Below are 20,385 nucleotides of genomic sequence, written 5' to 3'. Positions count from 1 at the left end.
AGCATGTGCTGTTTCCAAGCCACAACCCTTAATTAATTAGAGCAGAGCAGATACAAACCAGGGCACTGGCGTGGGGCTGAGGCAGAGCCGGGACAGGGCTCAGGGATGGGGAGGCGAAGGCAAAGACAAAGTCAGGTTCTCCTCCAGCGTCTGCTCACGGCTGTGTGCTGAAGAGAATCCCAGATGCTTTTCCACTGCCCTGAGCTCAGGCTGTAATGGCAGGCTCCGTGAAGTCATTAAACATGTAATGTCTGTCTGCCCCGGCCGGGCAGCGCAGGCTGCAGCAGCAGTTGCAAAAAGCATCTCGGGCAGCCCCACAATGGCTGCAGTGTTCCCTGGCCGGCAGCTGTAAATTCCTGCTGCTTGATGAGAGAAACATCCACACGCTCCCAGTGCTGCAGGGGAGGAGCAGGGGGTATTAAATCCATACCCTGCACATTGTTACAGGGCCTGGCCCCGGAACCTTGTCCTCAGCTGAGCCATCCATGGAGTGAGGTGGGATTTGCTGCCACTGTGCCAGTCCTGGGCTGCCCACAGTCTCTGGTCAGTGGCCAGGGGCAGATGCTCACACTTGCAGTGACACTGTGAGCCTGCCCAGCAGCACCCACACCCTCCAGCAGTGCCCTGAGTGCCCAACATCTGTCCCCCAGGGCTCCAAAGGGACACAGCGCTGCACGGTCCTCTCTGTACATGTTTCGGTTTAAGGGACTCAAGTTATTTTTAACACACAGCAGCTTTGTGTTTCCAATAAAAGCAGGAGAAAGAAGCTAGAGCAGCTGCCCTGACAGCAAACACCGTGCTCTCCATTCTATAAGCATGCCTGCATGTTATGGAAAGAAACCCATCATGAGCCTGGCTAGGAAGGATGTGGGGAGACCCATCCTCTGCCCTGGAGCTCCCTGAGGCACAGAACATGCTGCCACCATCCCACAGAGCGTTCACCCAGCCAGAGGAGCCTCGACACACCCAAAGCCTTCAGTGCTGGGGAGGATGGCACAGGGCAGGTGCCCTCCTCCTGCCACCAGCCAGGCACAGAGCCACAGCCCTGCCCAGCCAAAAGCAGGAGGGGATCCACTGTGCCACGCAGGATCCACATCTTCTAATGGGATTTAATTTTTTAAGTGCTCAAAATCATTACTGGAGCCACATATTTCTATCAGGTAAATTTCATTTGCATATGCAAATGATATCTAAATACACTGCGCCATTAATATGATCAGTAATTACATAATAATAGTCACCAATCTCCACACACATCAAACTTACAGTTTTGTAGCTATTAAGGAAACTGTGCTTTGTAATTAAGATAATCCTCATTTCCAGATGCTAATTAACTATATAATAATTAGCTTCTTTTGCTAATGCAAATTAAGTATTTTCATCCTTATTGGTAAAAGAGTTGCTTATCACTTAAAAAAGAGACAACCTATAAATAATCCCTCCTCCTCCCTAAAGGTGAAAAGGTAACTCCATTTTTATCAGTCTCATTTGTGAATGTAAATTAGCCCTGATTAATCAAATCACAGATTAATGTGCCCATCTTGCAGCACGGCCAGTGCCTGGCGTGGCCCTCCAGCCCCAAGGGTGAGGTTTGCTCGTGGCCCACAGGAGCTGCTGGTTCTTTCCCTCTGCTGCTGGCCCTGCAGAGCTCTGTGCCCCAGCACGCTGGGGACGGGCCAGCAGCCCCAGCAGGGACACCCAGTGCCACCACCCTGTGCCACCACCCTGTGCCAGGTCCAGGAGCACCCAGAGCTGCCCCAGCACACCAAGCTGGTGCCATGAGCCTGGGGTGGCTGGCAGTGGTGGCAGGCAGTGGTGGCACGCAGTGGTGGCAGTGGTGGCAGGCAGTGGTGGCTGGCAGTGGTGGCAGGCAGTGGCAGGCAGTGGTGGCAGGCAGTGGTGACAGGCAGTGGTGACAGGCAGTGATGGCAGTGATGATAGTGGTGGCAGTGGTGGCAGGCAGTGGTGGCAGTGGTGACAGGCAGTGGTGACAGGCAGTGGTGGCAGTGGTGACAGGCAGTGGTGACAGGCAGTGGTGGCAGTGGTGGCAGTGGTGGCAGGCAGTGGTAGCAGTGGTGACAGTAGTGGCAGTGGTGGCAGGCAGTGGTGGCAGTGGTGGCAGTGGTGGCAGTGGTGGCAGGCAGTGGTAGCAGTGGTGACAGTGGTAGCAGTGGTGGCAGTGGTGGCAGGCAGTGGTGGCAGTAGTGGCAGTGGTGGCAGTGGTGGCAGGCAGTGGTGGCAGTAGTGGTAGGCAGTGGTGGCAGTGGTGGCAGTGGTGGCAGTGATGGCAGTGGTGGCAGGCAGTGGTGGCAGTGGTGGCAGGCAGTGGTGGCAGGCAGTGGTGGCAGGCAGTGGTGGCAGTGGTGACAGTAGTGGCAGTGGTGGCAGGCAGTGGTGGCAGTGGTGGCAGTGGTGGCAGGCAGTGGTGGCAGTGGTGGCAGCTGCAGTGGTGGCAGCTGCAGTGGTGGCAGTGGTGGCTGGCAGTGGTGGCAGTGGTGGCAGTGGTGGCAGTGGTGGCAGTGGTGACAGCGGTCACAGCTGCAGTGGCAGCCCTGCCAGCCCGCTGTGCCACCGCGGCTCGGCTCGGCCTTGGCGCAGCGCATTCATCATCTGCTAAACCAATCCACCCACTCTGCACCACCATTTGTCATTAATTATGCTAATCAGCACACCATTACTCTCCGATGACACCACAGCACTTATTAGCCAGTTACGGTTTTTCAAAAGCACAGCTCATTGTGTATGTGAGTGCTGCGCCTGCATTAGCCTACAGGGAAGAAATGTCCAATTATGAAAAGAAGAAATTTGCTATTATCTCCCTCTAACAAACCAATTTAGTAATTATAAAAGTCTCTGAACTCAGAAGGATTTGTTAAGAAAAGCTGAGTGATGAAACCAGAGAATTTTCTTTGCAATAACTTTCTGAGTTGGAATTGAAGTGACAACAGAGAATGAGCAGTTTTTATTATCCCAATTATAACTCTTGCATCTTCACTTTAGATGATCAAAAAGCAGAATTTATCTAAACACAGACCCATATTTGGCTCTTCCCTTAAACGATCTGATTTGTTTATTTTAACAGATATGCAGCCAAATGTGCCTAACATGTCACAGACCCCGAGACAGGCTGGCCAGTTCCCAGGGTGCAGCTCTGCAGCGTGGGTGGGATGATGCAGCAGCCACCCCTCAAAGCCACCCCTCAAAGCCACCTCTCAAAGCCACCCCTCAAAGCCACATGCCGGGGTGGGGACACTGCCCTGACCAGGGACAGCTCCTGTCTGACACAGCTGAAGGGATGGAGCTGGGCCATGCAGAGTCCCCACAACACTGCAACACAAATTCCTCCCCAATTCCTGTGTTGATGTGCTCACTGCAAGGAGACACCACTAGTTTTAGGCCCTTAATATGTGTTAAGAGCTCATTAATATCATCAGAGTAAATGGGCCTATTAAAACATCTTTAAGCAATATCTGAACATACATCTCCCTAAACTATATTTAATGACTGTACTTAAGATACATTATATGAAAGTCTTAATGAGACATTAGATAGCATTTTGAAGATTAAAATTAGAGAATCCATATAAAGTCTGACCACTTAATTTAGCCTTAAGCTACACTGATGAAATACGTTACCACCAAATTATTACTTCATTAGAACAAATATTTTCTAATAATTCTGATTTATGCCATTACTTGTCTCATATATACTATACATTCATATCTCTATGTATATATGAAAGAATATACAAAACCATTCTCTAGCTCAAGAGGAGACGGGAGAAATTCTGAGCTTTCTAACGGCTGAGTCAATTACTTGTCTTTTTTTCTATTGAGTTAAAAATATGCACTCTCCATAACAGCCCATTTATGGTGCCCCCACTTATCCATTAACCACAAGGTCATTTTTTAAACATTTGCTGTTCTGCTTTTCAAGGTGCCTTGGGCTTGGGGCAGAGGTTGGGGAGGGTGGCAGCACAGCCCCAGGATGGATCCCAGCCCAGGCCAAGCTGGACCCTTGCTCTGCCGTGGCCTGGCCAGCGATGGGACCTGCCAGAATTACCCAGGGCCTGTCAGGACTTCTGGACAAACCTGCAGCACAGCCAGGAACGGGCACCCACCCACCCTGGGCACTGCAGCAGCACAGCCAGGCCGTGGGACGCCCCCAAACAACCCAGCCACTGCCAAAACAAACTGCAATGGACTTATTAGCAGGAGGCTTTTATGTGTGGTTTATTTTGTATAAACAGCTTTTCATTAGATAAATGAAGCCCAACAACCTTTACAAATGTTTTCAATTATGAAATGATGCCATTGAGATATCTGGATGGTGATAATCAGGGAAAACACCAGTGACATCTCCTGCTCGGAGCTGGAACGTGCTGTGCTGCCTGCATGGCTGCTCCTCCCACCCAGCCACACCAGCGTTTACAAACTCCTGCTCTCCTTGGTGGAATCTGCAGCAACAAGACTATTTACTTTTATTCTGCCCAAGCCTTCTACCCAAAAGAGCGAACATCTCATTGTAACAATTTCGCATTTTTAACTGTGCGAATTAAGCATTCTTCATAAATAACAGCCTGGTTTGCTGCACTGCTACTCCTTTTTATTAGCAGCACAGAAATGCACAATGAGCAACGTGTTCTATTATTCTTTGTCAAATCACAGAATGCTACATTAGAATAACTCTGCTGGTCAATGTAATATAGTATATTAAATTCAACTTCTGTGCAAAACCCACTGTAAAACAGCATGATAAGAAGGCTATAAAAATTTAATTTTACTCCAAACTCCATCAAAAAAAAAAAAATGGTGTGAAAAGTAATTTTGCATAATCAGTACACGCCATCTGGAACAATTAACTGATTTCTATAGAACTATGAGGATCAGTCATATCTGCTTATTAAAGATCAGAAATTATACAAGTAATAAATCCTTGAAAAAACTAAGCGTACTCCCGCCTGTCAATGCTATTTTAACTTCAAATACTGAGGAACGCCTGATAAGGCTGAAAAGAAGAGATTAATATATGCAAATTACATCCAGCATTTAAAATCCCCAACAACTGTCTCTGGTTTTCTGTCCCTTATTTGCTGCCTTTATGTTTTATTCATAGACCAACTCACCTGTCACTTCATAAGCTATAATATTATGGGGGGTATTATTAAACAGCATAAAGCCAAGCTTTAATTGGAAAGCTTCATTGCATTTTCCAATTATTTGGAGTAAATTAAAAGCAGATGCACATAGTTTAATAAGGATTCTAATATCAGTTCCGGGAAATCAAAATTCATTGTCATTACTATGCTGTGATAGTTTTGCAAACTGTACTCAATTTTGGAGGTTTTGAAAAGAAAATCTGTCTCTGCAATCTGTTAATTGTCATTCGGTTAATAACTGTTTAAATATCCAAACCTCTGAGCGGCTCCCCATTTAAAAAAAATTAAACTCTGGCACTTGGCAAAGCAAAACAAACACAGTGCAGGCCACCCCAAGGTTGTGCTCCATGGGAATGGCACCAGTCCTGCAACTCATCCTCATCCTCCTGCATCACAGACTGCTGTGGGGACATGGGGACACCCCTGTGCTGGGATCCAGGTGACCCCAAAGGGATCACCCCTGTGCTGGGATCCAGGTGACCCCACAGGGATCACCCCTGTGCTGGGATCCGGGTGACCCCACAGGGATCACCCTTCCCTACATCACAGACTGCTGTGGGGACATGGGGACACCCCTGTCCTGGGATCCAGGTGACCCCAAAGGGATCACCCCTGTGCGGGGATCCAGGTGACCCCACAGAGATCACCCCTCCCTGCATCACAAACTGCTGTGGGATGGGGTCATGGGGATACCCCTGTGCTGGGATCCAGGTGATCCCAAAGGGATCACCCCTCCCTGTATCACAAACTGCTGTGGGGTGGGGACATGGGGACACCCCTGTGCTGGGATCCAGGGCACCCCAAAGGGATCACCCCTGTGCTGGGATCCAGGGCACCCCACAGGGATCACTCCTGTGCTGGGATCCAGGTGACCCCACAGGGATCACCCCTGTGCTGGGATCCAGGTGACCCCACAGGGATCACCCTTCCCTACATCACAGACTGCTGTGGGGACATGGGGACACCCCTGTGCTGGGATCCAGGTGACCCCACAGGGATCACCCCTGTGCTGGGATCCAGGTGACCCCACAGGGATCACCCCTGTGCTGGGATCCAGGTGACCCCAAAGGGATCACCCCTGTGCTGGGATCCAGGTGACCCCACAGGGATCACCCCTGCACTGGGATCCAGGGCACCCCAAAGGGATCAGCCCTCCCTGCGTCACCCTCTGCAGCCCGGGATGTGCCACCAGGCTGTGCCTGGCACACCTGCTCATACATAATTCATGACCCGGGGTTACAGCCGGATAATCCCCAGCAGCTCCTTGGAAGGGGATGTGGGAGCTGAGGAACAGGGGTGAGCCAGGAGCAGGAGAGGACACGGCAAGGGCAGGGCAGTGCCAGCCAGGGCTCCACCTGCCCTACCTGCACACGGCAGGAGGAGAGGAAAACAACACCTGTGGTCTGTCTGAAGTGTCACCTCATGGTTCCCCCATCCCTGCCTGGGGTCCCTGCCCAGCACAGCCCGGGTGACGCTGGGCACGCTGACACAGCACACCCAGGGTCTGCACACCATGGATGGGATCCTTTCATAGGAAACATACTTTTTGAATCTCATTAAGTACAGTACTAAGTAACACACTTCCCTTTCTGAAATATGCAGCTGCAGCATTTTACATGAGACTCCAGCCTCCCTGAACTGCTGGGTATTAATAGAGCCTTTCATAGCTGGAAGATTATCCAGGTCTCTCAGTCCAAAGACTGGAAATTGCAATAGGGTAAAGAACAGGCTGACTTTAATCTCAGCTTCAGGAAAGAGGTTTCAATGCAGAATAAAGCTTGTGTCACAACTTGTCTGGCTTTTGGACCATCCTGATTAAAATTCAGTGTCACAAAATATATATTTAGTTCCGCTTCTACTCTTCAGAAGCACCAAGAGCTGAGTGAAGGGATAGGGACAGTAAGAGGCAGCACAGGACCTCCCCTTCCGAGACTGGGGCTCCCAAAACCCTTGAACATCAGAGACAACTGCAGAACCACCAGGAACTGTGCTAGAAGATGAAGATAAAAGCAATCCTTGTGCACTGATCCAGAAAATAGAATCTCTTTTTTTTTCCCAAATTATCTGTTTTAGTAAACACACTGTGACAAGCGCATAATTTAATTATCTATAAAAATAATGAAGCAAAACAATAGTTTGTAAAAATAAATTATTAACTCTGATGAAAACACCTGTCCTATATACAGAAAGGAAACTGACAACTAAAGAAGTGGCACATGAGGCCAGATAACCTGGAATTTTGCAACAAGAAGGAACTTGACATATGGGCACTAAAATATAACAAAATCTAAATCTAGAAGACCTGTAAAATAGACTTCTTTTGTCACTATCAAAAAAAAAAAAGAAAAAAAATGAAGTGGGGGGGTGGTGCAGATAGGCCAAGGCATTTCCAGGTCAGCCCCTGCTGAAGAGGAGGGCTCAGGAAGCAAAGTGCTGTGTCAGGAGCAGGCTGTGAAGGGAACGCTCCCCACGCACAGGTGACACCTGCCCCTGCCCAGAGCCCCAGCCTGCAGAAAAGCAACTCGGCTTCCTTCTCAGGAATCCACTGGCTTTGATGTTTTTCCAGACCATTAACATCAGTTTCCAGTCTCTCTGCTGCCTCCAGAGAGCTGGATTAGAAACCTGCGTGGAGTGAACGCCAAATGTCGCTGCAGTGCCGGCAGGAACAGCTCAGCTCCTGCACACAAACCCCAGCCCAGCTCAGGGCAGACCCTGGAACAGCTCAGCTCCTGCACACAAACCCCAGCCCAGCTCAGGGCAGACCCTGGAACAGCTCAGCTCCTGCACACAAACCCCAGCCCAGCTCAGGGCAGACCCTGGAACAGCCCATGTTCCTGCACACAAACCCCAGCCCAGCTCAGGGCAGACCCTGGAACAGCCCATGTTCCTGCACACAAACCCCAGCCCAGCTCAGGGCAGACCCTGGAACAGCCCATGTTCCTGCACACAAACCCCAGCCCAGCTCAGGGCAGACCCTGGAACAGCCCATGTTCCTGCACACAAACCCCAGCCCAGCTCAGGGCACACCCTGGAACAGCCCATGTTCCTGCACACAAACCCCAGCTCAGCACACAAACCCCAGCCCAGCTCAGCTCAGCTCAGGCCAGACCCTGGAACAGCCCATGTTCCTGCACACAAACCCCAGCCCAGCTCAGGGCAGACCCTGGAACAGCCCATGTTCCTGCACACAAACCCCAGCCCAGCTCAGGGCACACCCTGGAACAGCCCATGTTCCTGCACACAAACCCCAGCTCAGCACACAAACCCCAGCCCAGCTCAGCTCAGCTCAGGCCAGACCCTGGAACAGCCCATGCTCCTGCACACAAAGCCCAGCTCAGCTTGAGCTCGTGCCATGGCCAGACCCTGGCTCAGCTTGCCCTGGCTGGGCTGCACCAGGCTGAGACCTCAGCCCCTTTCCCAGCAGAGCTCTGCCCTGTGCCCCTTTCCCAACAGAATTCTGCTCTCTGCCCTCTGCCCCGTGCCCCTTTCCCAGCAGAGCTCGGCTGTGCCCTGCCCTTCCTGCTGGGAACGCTCACCTGTGTCACCCAGCAGGTGGAATTTGGACTGAAGCCTCTGCTCACAAATGATTTCCTCTCCAAACTCTCAGAGCACAGTTTGCTCTGACCTTTCGCAGAAAGTGTCTTAAAGAGGGCAATAAATATTTAAATATCATAAAAAACCTATTTATATATATGTATAATGAATACTCATTTAAGTAAATATTTACCTTCCTAAGGTAATAAATACTGGTGAGTGACTCCAAAACAAACAAGGCAGAGCTGTGGAGAAACTGGCAGCTGCCAGAGCTGCACAGGAAGCCTCTCCTCCGTGGCAGGCTGGCACTCACACTGCAGCCAACGCTGTGCTGGCAGCCTGCACTTCCCTGCCCCGGTGCTCAGCCCAGCTTCTCACAAAAAACACCTCACACAAGCCACTTGATATGTATCATTTAAAGTGCTCAAAGACCACAAACCAAAGGCATTTCAGCATCAAATGACTGCTGGAAAACCCAGTGCTCCTCAACCAAACAGACAGAGTGCTGCGGCCTCGGTCACAGCACGGACCTCGCTTTTGCTTCATCAGATAAAGTGGGTCACGTTTTTTGGGACCTGACATCTAAGCTCCAACCCAGAGGATGTGGCTTTTCTCCTCTTCAAGACAATGAAAACCTTCACCTGCAGCTCAGCAAGGTCTTGAGCAGAACTGAGACTGCTCTGAGTGGTGAGAGATGCTGTGCTCCTGGATCCTGCTTTATTTCTATGGATTAACACCAGGATGGATGCCCAGGCTTGTGGATGACATGTTAGTATGGCCAGCTAACAGCATTAATTTCTTAAGGTACTTCCACAAATGTTTTTACTGTTTGGGGCTGACAGCTGGAAGTGTTACCTGAAAATGTTACCAACAAATATATATCAAAGTATGTTCTGCTTTCGTTCTACTGCTTTCCCAGCACAGCTTCCATATTTAAGTGTTCAAAAGATGAACCTTGGTCCTACCCAAGGATAACTGATCATCTTGTTATCTCCAAATTTCTGCCAGAATAAATATCCTTGGAAAGGTTCAGATGACTGGAGCTGGGTTTCTGCAGCAGGATCTGGAAGTTCATACAATTGTTTCCTGCACCAAACTGGTGTAAAGAGGCTTTAATTGCTTTATGCACACATTCTGATGGGGTTGTACAGACTGACAGACTCCATACAACACAACTTCTACCCTAATCTGAGAACAAGAGAGGGGATGAGGTTGTCCTGGAGCCAAATTACACAACCTGTCTGCTGCTGCCCCAAAAGACATTTATCTGTAATACAGCATTGAAGATGGCTACAGGGAAATTTCAGGGGGAAAAAAAAGACAGCCCTGTTCAGCACAATGCACTGATCACCAGCAGCAAGGGCTGGAACCCACTCCTTAGTAACTTCAGAGTGGTGCAGAGGTGTTAGAGCCCATCCAATTAAGTGAGGCCTGCAGAATATTTACACTCCTGCATCTCCTGGTTCCTGGAAGGGTTAAAGCTTATTATTAGCATATAATTTACAGGTCCCTTCTCCCAGGAAAGAAATAATGCACAGTAAATGCCACATTCATTTTAATAATACATGTTACAGTCTGTGCCCAACATCTGCACAAAGGTAAAGCAGACAGATTTTTTTGACATGTCCCACTCTGCCACCGAAACACAGGCTTTTTGTTTTGTAAGTGATGGAAGGTTTAATCAAGGAAGCAGGCAATTCATCAATCGAAACAAGGCTGCTCACACTGCCCTGACAGCACACACATGGTTTTATACAGAAGAAACCTGGCCACCTGTCAGCAGCACCTTTTACATCAGGATATACAAATACACTGGGTGATCAATCCTCCAGCTCTTCCCATTCATTTCTTCATTTTCTTATTGTATTTTTCTTTATGCTAGATGTTGCCCTCATTCTCTGCAGGAATAGATGGGAGACAAGGCAGGCTATGGCTGTTTATACACTATCATAAAAATTTATATACCCTTAGAGTGACTTATTTCCCTTCTATTTGAGTACCATTATTATAAATAATTTTTCACTTCATTGAGGAATTTTCCCTGTATGTTATTATCTGTGCCTGCCTGTGAGGGCTGCCTCTCCCTCACTGTGCTTGTGCCTCTGATAAGCCAAAGCAATATGCTGGCAGAAGATGCTCAAGTCTGAAATGAAGGCAGTATGTAGTCACAACAACATCTTAATTAAACTGAAGGCCATGAGGAAAGGCTGTGCTGTGAAATACTGAGCCATGTCTGTCAACAGGTCTGTCTGCAGCGAGGCATTCTTCCTGCAGCAGCTGCCTGCACCAGCATGCAGGTTAAACCTGTCAGCTCCTCAGCACCCTGCTCCCAGCAGCGCCCACAGACGCTCTGCACCAGCTCACAACTCATTCTGCCTTCTGGGCTGGCTGCCTGGCACGGCTGGGACGAGCATGGTGCCAGCAGTGCCAGCGCTGTGCTGTGACCTGCTGCATGTGCACGGCTGTGACAGCTCTGGGCAGTGCTGCCCTACCTGCGCCCTGCCAGGGCTCACTCATCAGCATGTGCCAAGAGAAGCCTCCTGAACTTTCTGGTCACCCCCTGTGTCATGGCCAAGACTGGCAATGACAGAGGACTGGTTAAAAACTGTAATTTCTGCTTTCAGGACTGTTTTGTGCAAACAACAACTGAATTACACAGCCCAAGGGGTAAGGGGCAGTTCCAGTGAGGATCAGTTATTCTGCCAAAATGTATTTGTGATACAAAGTGGGATCAACAGCCGAAATTCATTTTATCTTTCACAAACATGCTGAACCACAGTCAGAAGAGAAATACTGAGAAAATCTTGGGTGTCTACAGAGAGCAAGAGAGACCATTGTGCAGCTCTCCATCCTGCCCCATTGCAGCCCTCCCTTCCCAGGCAGGCTGAGGCACGCTGAAACCCCAAAGAGTGCTCATAAGGGCTTTTGTTTCCCTCAGCAGCCCCAAGAACCCCTCTCGTGACCTGGGAGCCGAGAGAGGGAGCCCAAGGCTGTCCCAGTGAGTGCTGGGGCCAGCTGGCCTCGCCCTGCCCTGGCAGCAGCAGCCTGCTCCTAAATCTGCTGTTGCCATGGCACTGCAGCAGCACTGCAGAGCCCAGACTGGCTGCACAGCACCGACGGAACAGGAAACTTGGGAATGGCTTCCAGAGCGCGTCTGGGGGCTAATCCACCTCCACAGGGCCTGAGCACACAAAAGAACCGTGCAGCACCTCGCTGCAGCTGCTGACAAGGCAGCCGTGGGCAGGAGCTGTGCACCAACACCCTGTCAGTGCACAGGATGTGTCAGATGACAAGAGCCTTTCTCTGGAAAGAGCTCGCAGCTGTAATAGCCATTACAGCATGTGCACAACTCATAACAGCCTTTCTGGGGGACAATGTGCAGTTGGAGGAAAAATAAAGAGTTATATACTTGAAAATGTGCTCAAGCAAACATGAAGAACTAATGTGCTGTCTGGTTCCACAAGGCCTTGTTTTGTGCTTTGCCTGGCAGGATCTGGTGAAGTGTTCAGGCTGTGTGTGAAGCAGGCACAGGAGCAGAGCCAGCACACCCTGCAGCAAGGGCAGTCCCACTGACACACACAGAGCTGCTGCACTTGGTGCTTCCCCAGGAGAGAAAGAACAGCTTCCCACCCACCCCCATGCACAAGTGCCTCATGCCGACAGGAACACACCTCACCCTGCATTTCCAAATCTATTAGGGCAGGAGAGTAACGAGAAAAACGAGGACTCACAAGGATTATGCAATTGCTATATTTTATCTCTTTGGGAACCTGAAGCTGCAGTTCCAGGCAGAGATTACCTTTTAAATAACCCTTTGATTATGGTACATGAATTAATGCCATGTTCCCATGTTACAAGTGTCACTCACTGCTAACAGGACAAACCTATGAATGGTACATTTTTGCCATCTTCTCTTCCCTGGTTGTACACAAGCAGTTTCAACTGCACAGCCCACTGAACCCACTGCTGGATTTCCACTGTCCTAAAATGTCCTTCAGTCAATGAAGGGACTAGACTTTCATCAGGCTTTGACAGAGGTTTAAATCCAGCATCTTTCTCCTCTTGCAAAAACAACATAACAGAGTGAAACTTGTGCCAAGTGTGATTCTACCATGCCTGTGACAGTATTTCTGAGGTGTAACAGTACTACCAGAAAAGCCCTGCAAGCACAGGGGCTGTGCCCTGCAGCAGTGGGAAGCTCAGAGCAGGGCAGGGCACTCACCTGAGATGGCATACAGGTTGGAGTGCTGGTGCTCCAGATCCAGGCGGGTGCTGTGGCTCTTGCCCCGAAAGCTGGCTGGCAGTGTCAGCGAGATGTGCCTGGGGAAGGGAGCACATGGCAAACGTTACCACAGAGCACAAGATGCTGCTCCAGCAGCTCACTCCAGCACAGTGATTCCAGTCAGGTCAAGCAGCAAACACCAGTTTTGATATTGCTTCCAGCACTGTCTGCAGGCAGTGCCAGCCCCCTCCACCCCTGGAGCCCTGGGCTCCACCAACCAAGGGCTGCAGCAGTGCCCACCCACCCTGGGCAGGGCATTCAGCCCAGGTGAGCAAGCACAGCAGCTCCACACCATCAGCACACGAGCAGCCAGCACACCTCTGCCCCTTCAATTCAAATCTATTTCTCTAATGCAGATCCCATTGGTGTGAATTTTAATACAATGTTATTGTTAATCTTCTGGACTGCATTGCCACACACACAAAAGATGTTCTTCCCTCTCATGGAGGGGCTCAGTGCAGCATGAGGCAGAGGGAGCAGCTCCCACCTCACCTGAGAGAGCTCCTGAGTGTGGGCATCGCCCTCCTGCCAGGAGAACCAGGCAGCCTGTGTCCTCCTGGGCCCCTGTGTGTGAGACAGCGCTGGGAACCCAGCAGTGCACCAAACCCTGTCCTCAGCAGGCTCCATCTGCCACATGAATCATCTGGAAGCTATCTGCCTTCAAAAACAGGACACGCTTTGGGAAGAACAAGGTATTTTTAGCCCTTGATGCAGATGATGGTGAACAGCACAGATAAAATAAGAAAAAGCAAACATTGGTCTCAGTTTGCTTTTGCTTTCCAAAGCTATTTTTAACCAAAAAAAGATGGTGTGAAAATATATTTGAATTTGGCTATCAGTTTGCTGTTTGAAACACAATCCACATGAGAGTTTCTGGAGCAGAGGCATGTTTGTTATGAACACACTTTAAAATAGGAGACCACTGCCTGTGGGCACGACATGCTTTTCATTTGATTTTTAATAGAAGTATTCAAAAATATTTTCCAAGCCACCAAAGGCAGCCAGTAGAAAGACTGAATTTCTCTGCCCTCTATGGGGGACTGCTTTCTTCTCAGCAGAAATTGTTCTGACGTAGGACAACTGGGCATTCCATCACTCCAGCTGCTACAGACAGCCAGAGAGATGTCTCCAAGAAGAACATTAGCTGCACAAGACAGGGCAGTGACTGCTGCATGGAAATCAGCTCTCCCCTTCCCTCTTTCTTTTTATAAAAGATGACATTGTAGGGAGGAATGGGAAACAAAGCCTAATTTATTTTAAATTAATGTAAACTTTGGCCAGGATCAATATAGCTTATACCTACAAACTTGATTGCATAATGCATTTTCCTCATGTGTTGTGAGAGCCAAATCATTTTGCATTGTAGAAGACAAAAAAAAAGAGGCTGCCATTGAAAAGCAAGAAAATCCCAATTACAAAGTCCCCAAGTTCCTAAACACATATCGTGAAAGTATGTGCAGTTCTGTGGCATATGGCAAATCAATTACTAGTTTAAATTTTAAAACAAAAACATGGTAAATGTGTTGCACAAATAATCAAGAACAACGGTTTGGTTTAGATTACAGCGGCCACTAGAGTTTTGAATACAATTAATCATCATTCTAGGCACCAGGAAGCCATATTGACACTTATTCCTAATTTGAATATTTAATTAGGGTGAAGTTCTTCATCAAATTATCACAGAACTGGGAGGAAAGCCTAAAAGATTTAAACAATTACTACTTTAACCCTTACCCAACTGCTCACCTGTGAGCACAACAATCTCCTCCTGCTCTGCAGAGCTGGAACGTGCTCAGGCAAAGTGACAAGGCAGTAAAAGGCACCACAAACAGCCTGGGAAAGGGGAACACACACCCAGCACCCCAAAGGTCTTCTCTGGAGAGGCCAGGCTGGCACAGGCTTGTTCTTCTGACTGCCTGTGCTCCTTGAGCTTCACCAGAGCAGAGCTTCTGGGCCACATCTCCATTTCAGCATCGTGTGGTTCCTTCCAGGGCTTTCTTGGTTTGGGGCTTGCTGTTGGTTTGGTTATTTCTAATGGAAGAGCCTGTGCAGAACCATCTGACACTGACCAGGCTGACCTGGCACAGCCACCTCTGCTGCCTGGGAGGTTTCCCAGCCCTGGCCCTGCAGCAGCAGCTCCTGGGATGGGGCTGGAGGCAGCGCTGCTCCGGAGCTGCTGTACCTGCAGCACCCCACGGCATCCTCCCTGAGCACAGCCCTGCCTCCCATCGCCCCAGCAGCCCTTCGTGTGCTGCAGTAATCCAGATAAGAAAATCTCTTTTAATGAGGAGTGATATACTTATGAACTCTCTAGAGTCATAATTAGAGCAAACTAATTGAAGTTGTGTTTTGACACACTTTCCAAATTCACGGGTACTGCATGACATATTCACAACACTACTGCTGCACACCGTGGTGACAGCAAAATCATTAGGCTAATAACACTTATTTGCATTCTGAACATGCCAGCACGGCCGTTAAATGCTGCCTCAACCAGCACTCGTTTACTCAGAAAGTTTCCACTGAAAGATATTAACAGTAATTATTAGTACCTCAGTGAATCTCTGGTGTTAAGGAATGGCAACTCACAAAGACTATCCCCATGCCAATTCTCTCCCTTCTGAGCTGCCACCAGAAGCAGCTTTCCTGCTCCCCAAAGATGAGAATGGAGGCTTTGGACAGTCCTGGCCAGGCCAGGCCCATGGCTCCAGCCTTTCCCTACAGAGTGGAGTCAAACCCACACTGCTCCAGCACTGCCACAACACCAAACATATTTTCCCCCAGCACATGATAACTTCAAGACAATTTAGAGCTAGTTTAATCACCCTCTTTGCTTCAGCTGCTCTTTTATTCAGCCAATCCACAGAACAAGTCAGCATGTGATAAGGAGATCCTTCACGTGCAGGCAAAGGGGATTTGAGGTCTGTGCATGTTATGGCCACTTTTTGAACATTTTTGGAGAGAAACTCACATAAAACAGGCCCAGGAATGCCCAACAGTTCCAAACCTGTTATTAAGAACTGTCTGCAGGAAGGTGATGAACTGCTTTTGGAGTGAGGGGGCAAGTACTCATAAAAAGGAACAGAGGATCACAAGGGGAAGTGCCAGATATCAAAGGATGCTTCATAATTCATATAAAAATATCAACAATGCACAGCAAAAGCCCAGTGGTAAGCTGGGCTTTGGACCCAACAGTGACAGGCTGGGGTGACACAAGCGTGACACCCAGAGCAGCATCTCAACTGTCAGGAAGCAAAGTTTGATTTTTTCACAACCTTCAGAATAGTGCTGCAAAACCTGCAGTCTCATGGGAATACTTTTCAAAAAATCACAAAAAAACAAACCCTTACTTTCCATAAACAATGATCATGCAAAGATTATTCCTCATGAAAAATTGAGAACAGAACAATTAAATTTCAAGCTGCAGAAAGCTGAAAACACACAAAAAATGAGTTAATATCAGGCTGAAGCTCTCAAGAAATGTAATCCAATATGAAAGCTTTGCTTATGGAGACTGGAAAAGGCACATTTCTAAGAAAGAAGCTGCTGGGGTTCTATGGAGTGGCACCAGAGGACTTGGCAACCATTCCCTGCACCAGGAGGCATCTCAGGCTGCAGCCACTGCCACGGCAGGTATCCGTGCTTCCAGCAGTGCCTGGATCCCAGCTACAGCATTTCTTCACAGCCCTTAACTCTGACTGTGTTGGGGCACTGAGATGCCAGAACACCTACCTCATACTCCAAAGAACTGCAATGAAAACCTCAACTGCGAGGCAAGAATCACCTCGGGTAATGGACTTCATTCCAGACAATCTATTCTAATCGTGTAAACCAAATATTTAAATACTTTTTAAAACCTTCCTGACCCTTTCCCTAAAACAAGCAACATATGGGCTTTGCAAGCATTTCATCTCATTCCAAGCTACTAAAATATCCTGTTTCCTAAGAGTCAATGAGAACTGGGGGGTGCCAGATTCAGATTTTATAAAAGCCCAATGGCAGGAGAGAATGAAAAAGAGTGAGCGATTCTTTCCACATTCAGATCTGCTCATTTAACTTTCCCAGCTGTAGGGAAGGCAGCAGGAGGGAGGAGGGCAGCACACACTGCACGCTCTGGGCCCTGCACCGGGGCAGGACGGGCGCTGTGCCCCTCTCCACTGAACACACAGCCCTGGCGATGCTCACGGGGCCACGGCATCTGCTGCACAAAATGCAGGGCCTCATGCAGAATGGAGCTCCTGCAGCTTCCTCCACATGGGGGTTAATTCAGATCAGAGCACTCGAGTAGCTAGGACAGAACAGCTGCCAAACAACAGAGAAAACCCCAACAAGTTTAATTTACACTGTTTGGCAGTGTGGGCTGCAGGCCATGAAATCTGTGCAGGCAGAGGCTGCACCAAAGGGCTGAGGGGCTGCAGTGCAGGCACCAGGAGCTGCAGGGCTGCAGTGCAGGCACCAGGAGCTGCGGGGCTGCAGTGCAGGCACCAGGAGCTGCAGGGCTGCAGTGCAAGCACCAGGAGCTGCGGGGCTGCAGTGCAAGCACCAGGAGCTGCGGGGCTGCAGTGCAGGCACCAGGAGCTGCAGGGCTGCAATGCAAGCACCAGGAGCTGCAGGGCTGCAGTGCAGGCACCAGGAGCTGCGGGGCTGCAGTGCAGGCACCAAAGGGCTGAGAGGCTGCAGTGCAGGCACCAGGAGCTGAGGGGCTGCAGTGCAGGCACCAGGAGCTGAGGAGCTGCAGTGCAAGCACCAGGAGCTTCTGCAGGGCTGTCCCAGCTGAGCAGCACCGTGCCTGGGGAGGCTGTGGCTGCCAGCACCAGCTCCACATCCTTCACCAGCTGCTCTCCAGAGTCAGGAGTTTGCAGATAATGAAGCAGTAGGGAAAAATTGCCAAACAGCAGAAATACTCCAGAAAGATAAATTACACACGGTGTAAGCTTCCTGGGCTAGGATTTTAAATTCTGTCAAATTAATCAGCACAGTGAAACCCAGGCTCCCAGGCCAGATGCAAAGCCCCTCTCAGAGAGCAGCCCTGGGATGGTGGGGCTGCCCAGGCACACCCTGGAGTGCTGCAGGCACAGCCCAGCCCACAGGGACATCCACACCTCCCCTGCAAAACCTGCTAAACAAATATTCCACATAAAGACTCATTTGGGAAGAGCACATTGTCAGCACTTTGCCAGTAATAAATAACGACAGTCCAAACACTATACTAAAAGCAATAAACTCAAGAAGTGTTTTGGAAAATGGTGAAAGTGATTGATTTAAAGGAAATATCTGAACACAACCACATGCACTTCAGGGTGAAAGCACAGATTACAAATCAGCAGTGGCAGAGATCATATTAAATAGCAGACAACACACAAGTTTTAGGGAAAAAAAGCTCAGTTTCCCTGCAGGGCTTATTTAACAACCCAGAGCACAGCTTCTCCAAATGGATACCTCCGGTTTGGACTTAACAACCCTATGCTATGCCCCAAAGAAAACATGCCTCCAGAAACACTGCTAGAGCAGGAAGAGGGCTCTCTACAAAGAAAAATGACTCTGATTGAAGCCTCTTCACTCAGAGCACTCCACAAATTTTTCAATGCATCCTCAAAATCGGCCAAATCCATCAGGCTCCTTCTAATTACAGTTCATGGTTTTCCTTCTCAGCTGCTGCAAGAGACTCCTGTGCCTGGAAACCAACCGTACTTTTAAACATTTTTTCCGAATCATCATTTTCTACCACTAAAGCACACTGGATTGTGACCAGTTTTTGCACGTCTTCATCCAGCTGAGCTGGACGCGAGCCACACGGTCAGCGCCGCTTCATAACAAACCCTTTATGGGAACCAGACTCTGGAGAAACCCGTGCCAGCCCCCCGACCCACCCCATGTCCAGATCTGCACAGCCTACACACATCATGGGCATTTCATCCTCACGATTTGTTTCTCATCACCCCCTCCAGAGAGGATCCATGGAAACATTCCCTCCAGGCTTCAACTTACTGTTTCAGTCATAGGGGTTTAATCCATCAACGTGACCCCAGCCCTTATGACATCCTTGGCTTCTGTTAAATATGTAATTTAAAAACTAGGAATATTGTGCTGTTTCATTATGCAAATGATTTGAGCATTCAAGCCACATAATATTTTCAAAATATAGTAATTAGTGACTACTTTTTTTACTTGATCTTATAGGTATTTTCCAATCCAAAAGTCTCTACAATTAGTTGCAAGTCAGAAGGTTTTACTTTCGAGCTCTCCTGATGAAACAGATTAAAAAATTCAACTCCATCAAGAAAGCAGCACTTTGCAGACAGGATACCACTGAACAGTTTTCCAGTCATACCAGCACCATCCCTAAGTGCTCCTTGTCTGGCAGCCCTTGGTTCAGATGGGGGATTTAAGGCAGACCCCACTGCTCTGTCCATTCTGGCCCTCACACCACCAGCAGTGGCTGCCCCTGGGCAATGCAATTTCTCAGGATTTGGCTTCTCTCTACACCAGAGCAGAACAGCACTGAAGCCCTGGAACCTTTTCCTTTACAGATGCTTAATAAAAATCTATCTAAAATGACTTAAAGAAATAAATTATTATAGCTATTTCTAAATAATAGGGTAGCTACTCAAAAAATAGGAAAGGCAGCAGACTTCCCTTCCATTAGCACACTGCAGAGCCAGGCTGGTGCATCCCAGCCCCAGCCTGGGTCTCCACACTGGCTTGTTGCTGTTGCTTTATGGCCTGCCTGGATTGCACATCATCAGCCTGCAGCAGAAAGCCACAGACTGATCCCTTCCCAAGCTTACACCACCGATTTCAAACACCGCTAATAAATCAATTTGAAAAATCACACTTCTCTGCCTAGCAAAGAAATTCCTGCATTCCTCAACATGAAGCTCCACTGGGAGCAGAGAACAGGAACAAATTGTTTCCTTTTCCTAAGGAGGGGCCAGCTTAACTAGTGAAAAGGTAACGGGGAGCTCAGAGGAAAATTCACACATCTTGCTCTTAGCCCAGGTGTTTGTAGCAATTGCTATCTGTGTACAAAGCCAGAGCTGCACTTCCCTGCCGTGGTGCTGTGCCAGAGCAGAGTCTGGAGCCCTGAGCACCTGGCAGCACACACTGACCTGCTCCAAGCAGGGAGGGACCCAGCAGCCAGGGCTGTTTCTGTTGGTTTCCAGGCACACAGGTCAGGCCAGAGCCCAGCACAGCAGCCACAGGCTGGCCCTGGGTCTGGCCCCAGGTCTGGCGTGGTGCAGCAGCTCTGCAGAGCCCAGCCCAGCAAGGGCAGGACCAGGACAGGAGCACACAGCTCACACACAGAGGGAGCAGCAGGGGCCCTGTGGCCGTGCAGGAGCTGCTGTGGGACCAGCCAGGGTGGGACAGAGCTCCTGCTGCACACAGACTGAGCCTGCACACCAACTGCTGC

The 20,385-nt window shown here is 49.2% G+C and overlaps 1 protein-coding gene across 9 annotated transcripts in view; it reads right to left on the bottom strand.

Annotated features, from left to right (window-relative positions):
• MVB12B (multivesicular body subunit 12B) overlaps positions 1–20,385 on the bottom strand; it is an 84,151-nt gene that overhangs the window by 40,435 nt on the left and 23,331 nt on the right. For all 9 annotated transcript variants that reach the window (XM_033077208.2, XM_033077209.1, XM_033077206.1 and 6 more), the window contains one exon: positions 12,915–13,012. In XM_033077208.2, coding sequence (XP_032933099.1) covers positions 12,915–13,012 — 98 coding nt within the window. The remainder of the gene's footprint in view (positions 1–12,914; positions 13,013–20,385) is intronic.

This window comes from Catharus ustulatus, chromosome 21 (assembly GCF_009819885.2).
Source record: "Catharus ustulatus isolate bCatUst1 chromosome 21, bCatUst1.pri.v2, whole genome shotgun sequence".
In the NCBI taxonomy this organism is placed as follows: domain Eukaryota; kingdom Metazoa; phylum Chordata; class Aves; order Passeriformes; family Turdidae; genus Catharus; species Catharus ustulatus.
Note: the sequence above shows the minus strand (reverse complement) of the source record. Positions and strands in the feature narration are given on the sequence as shown.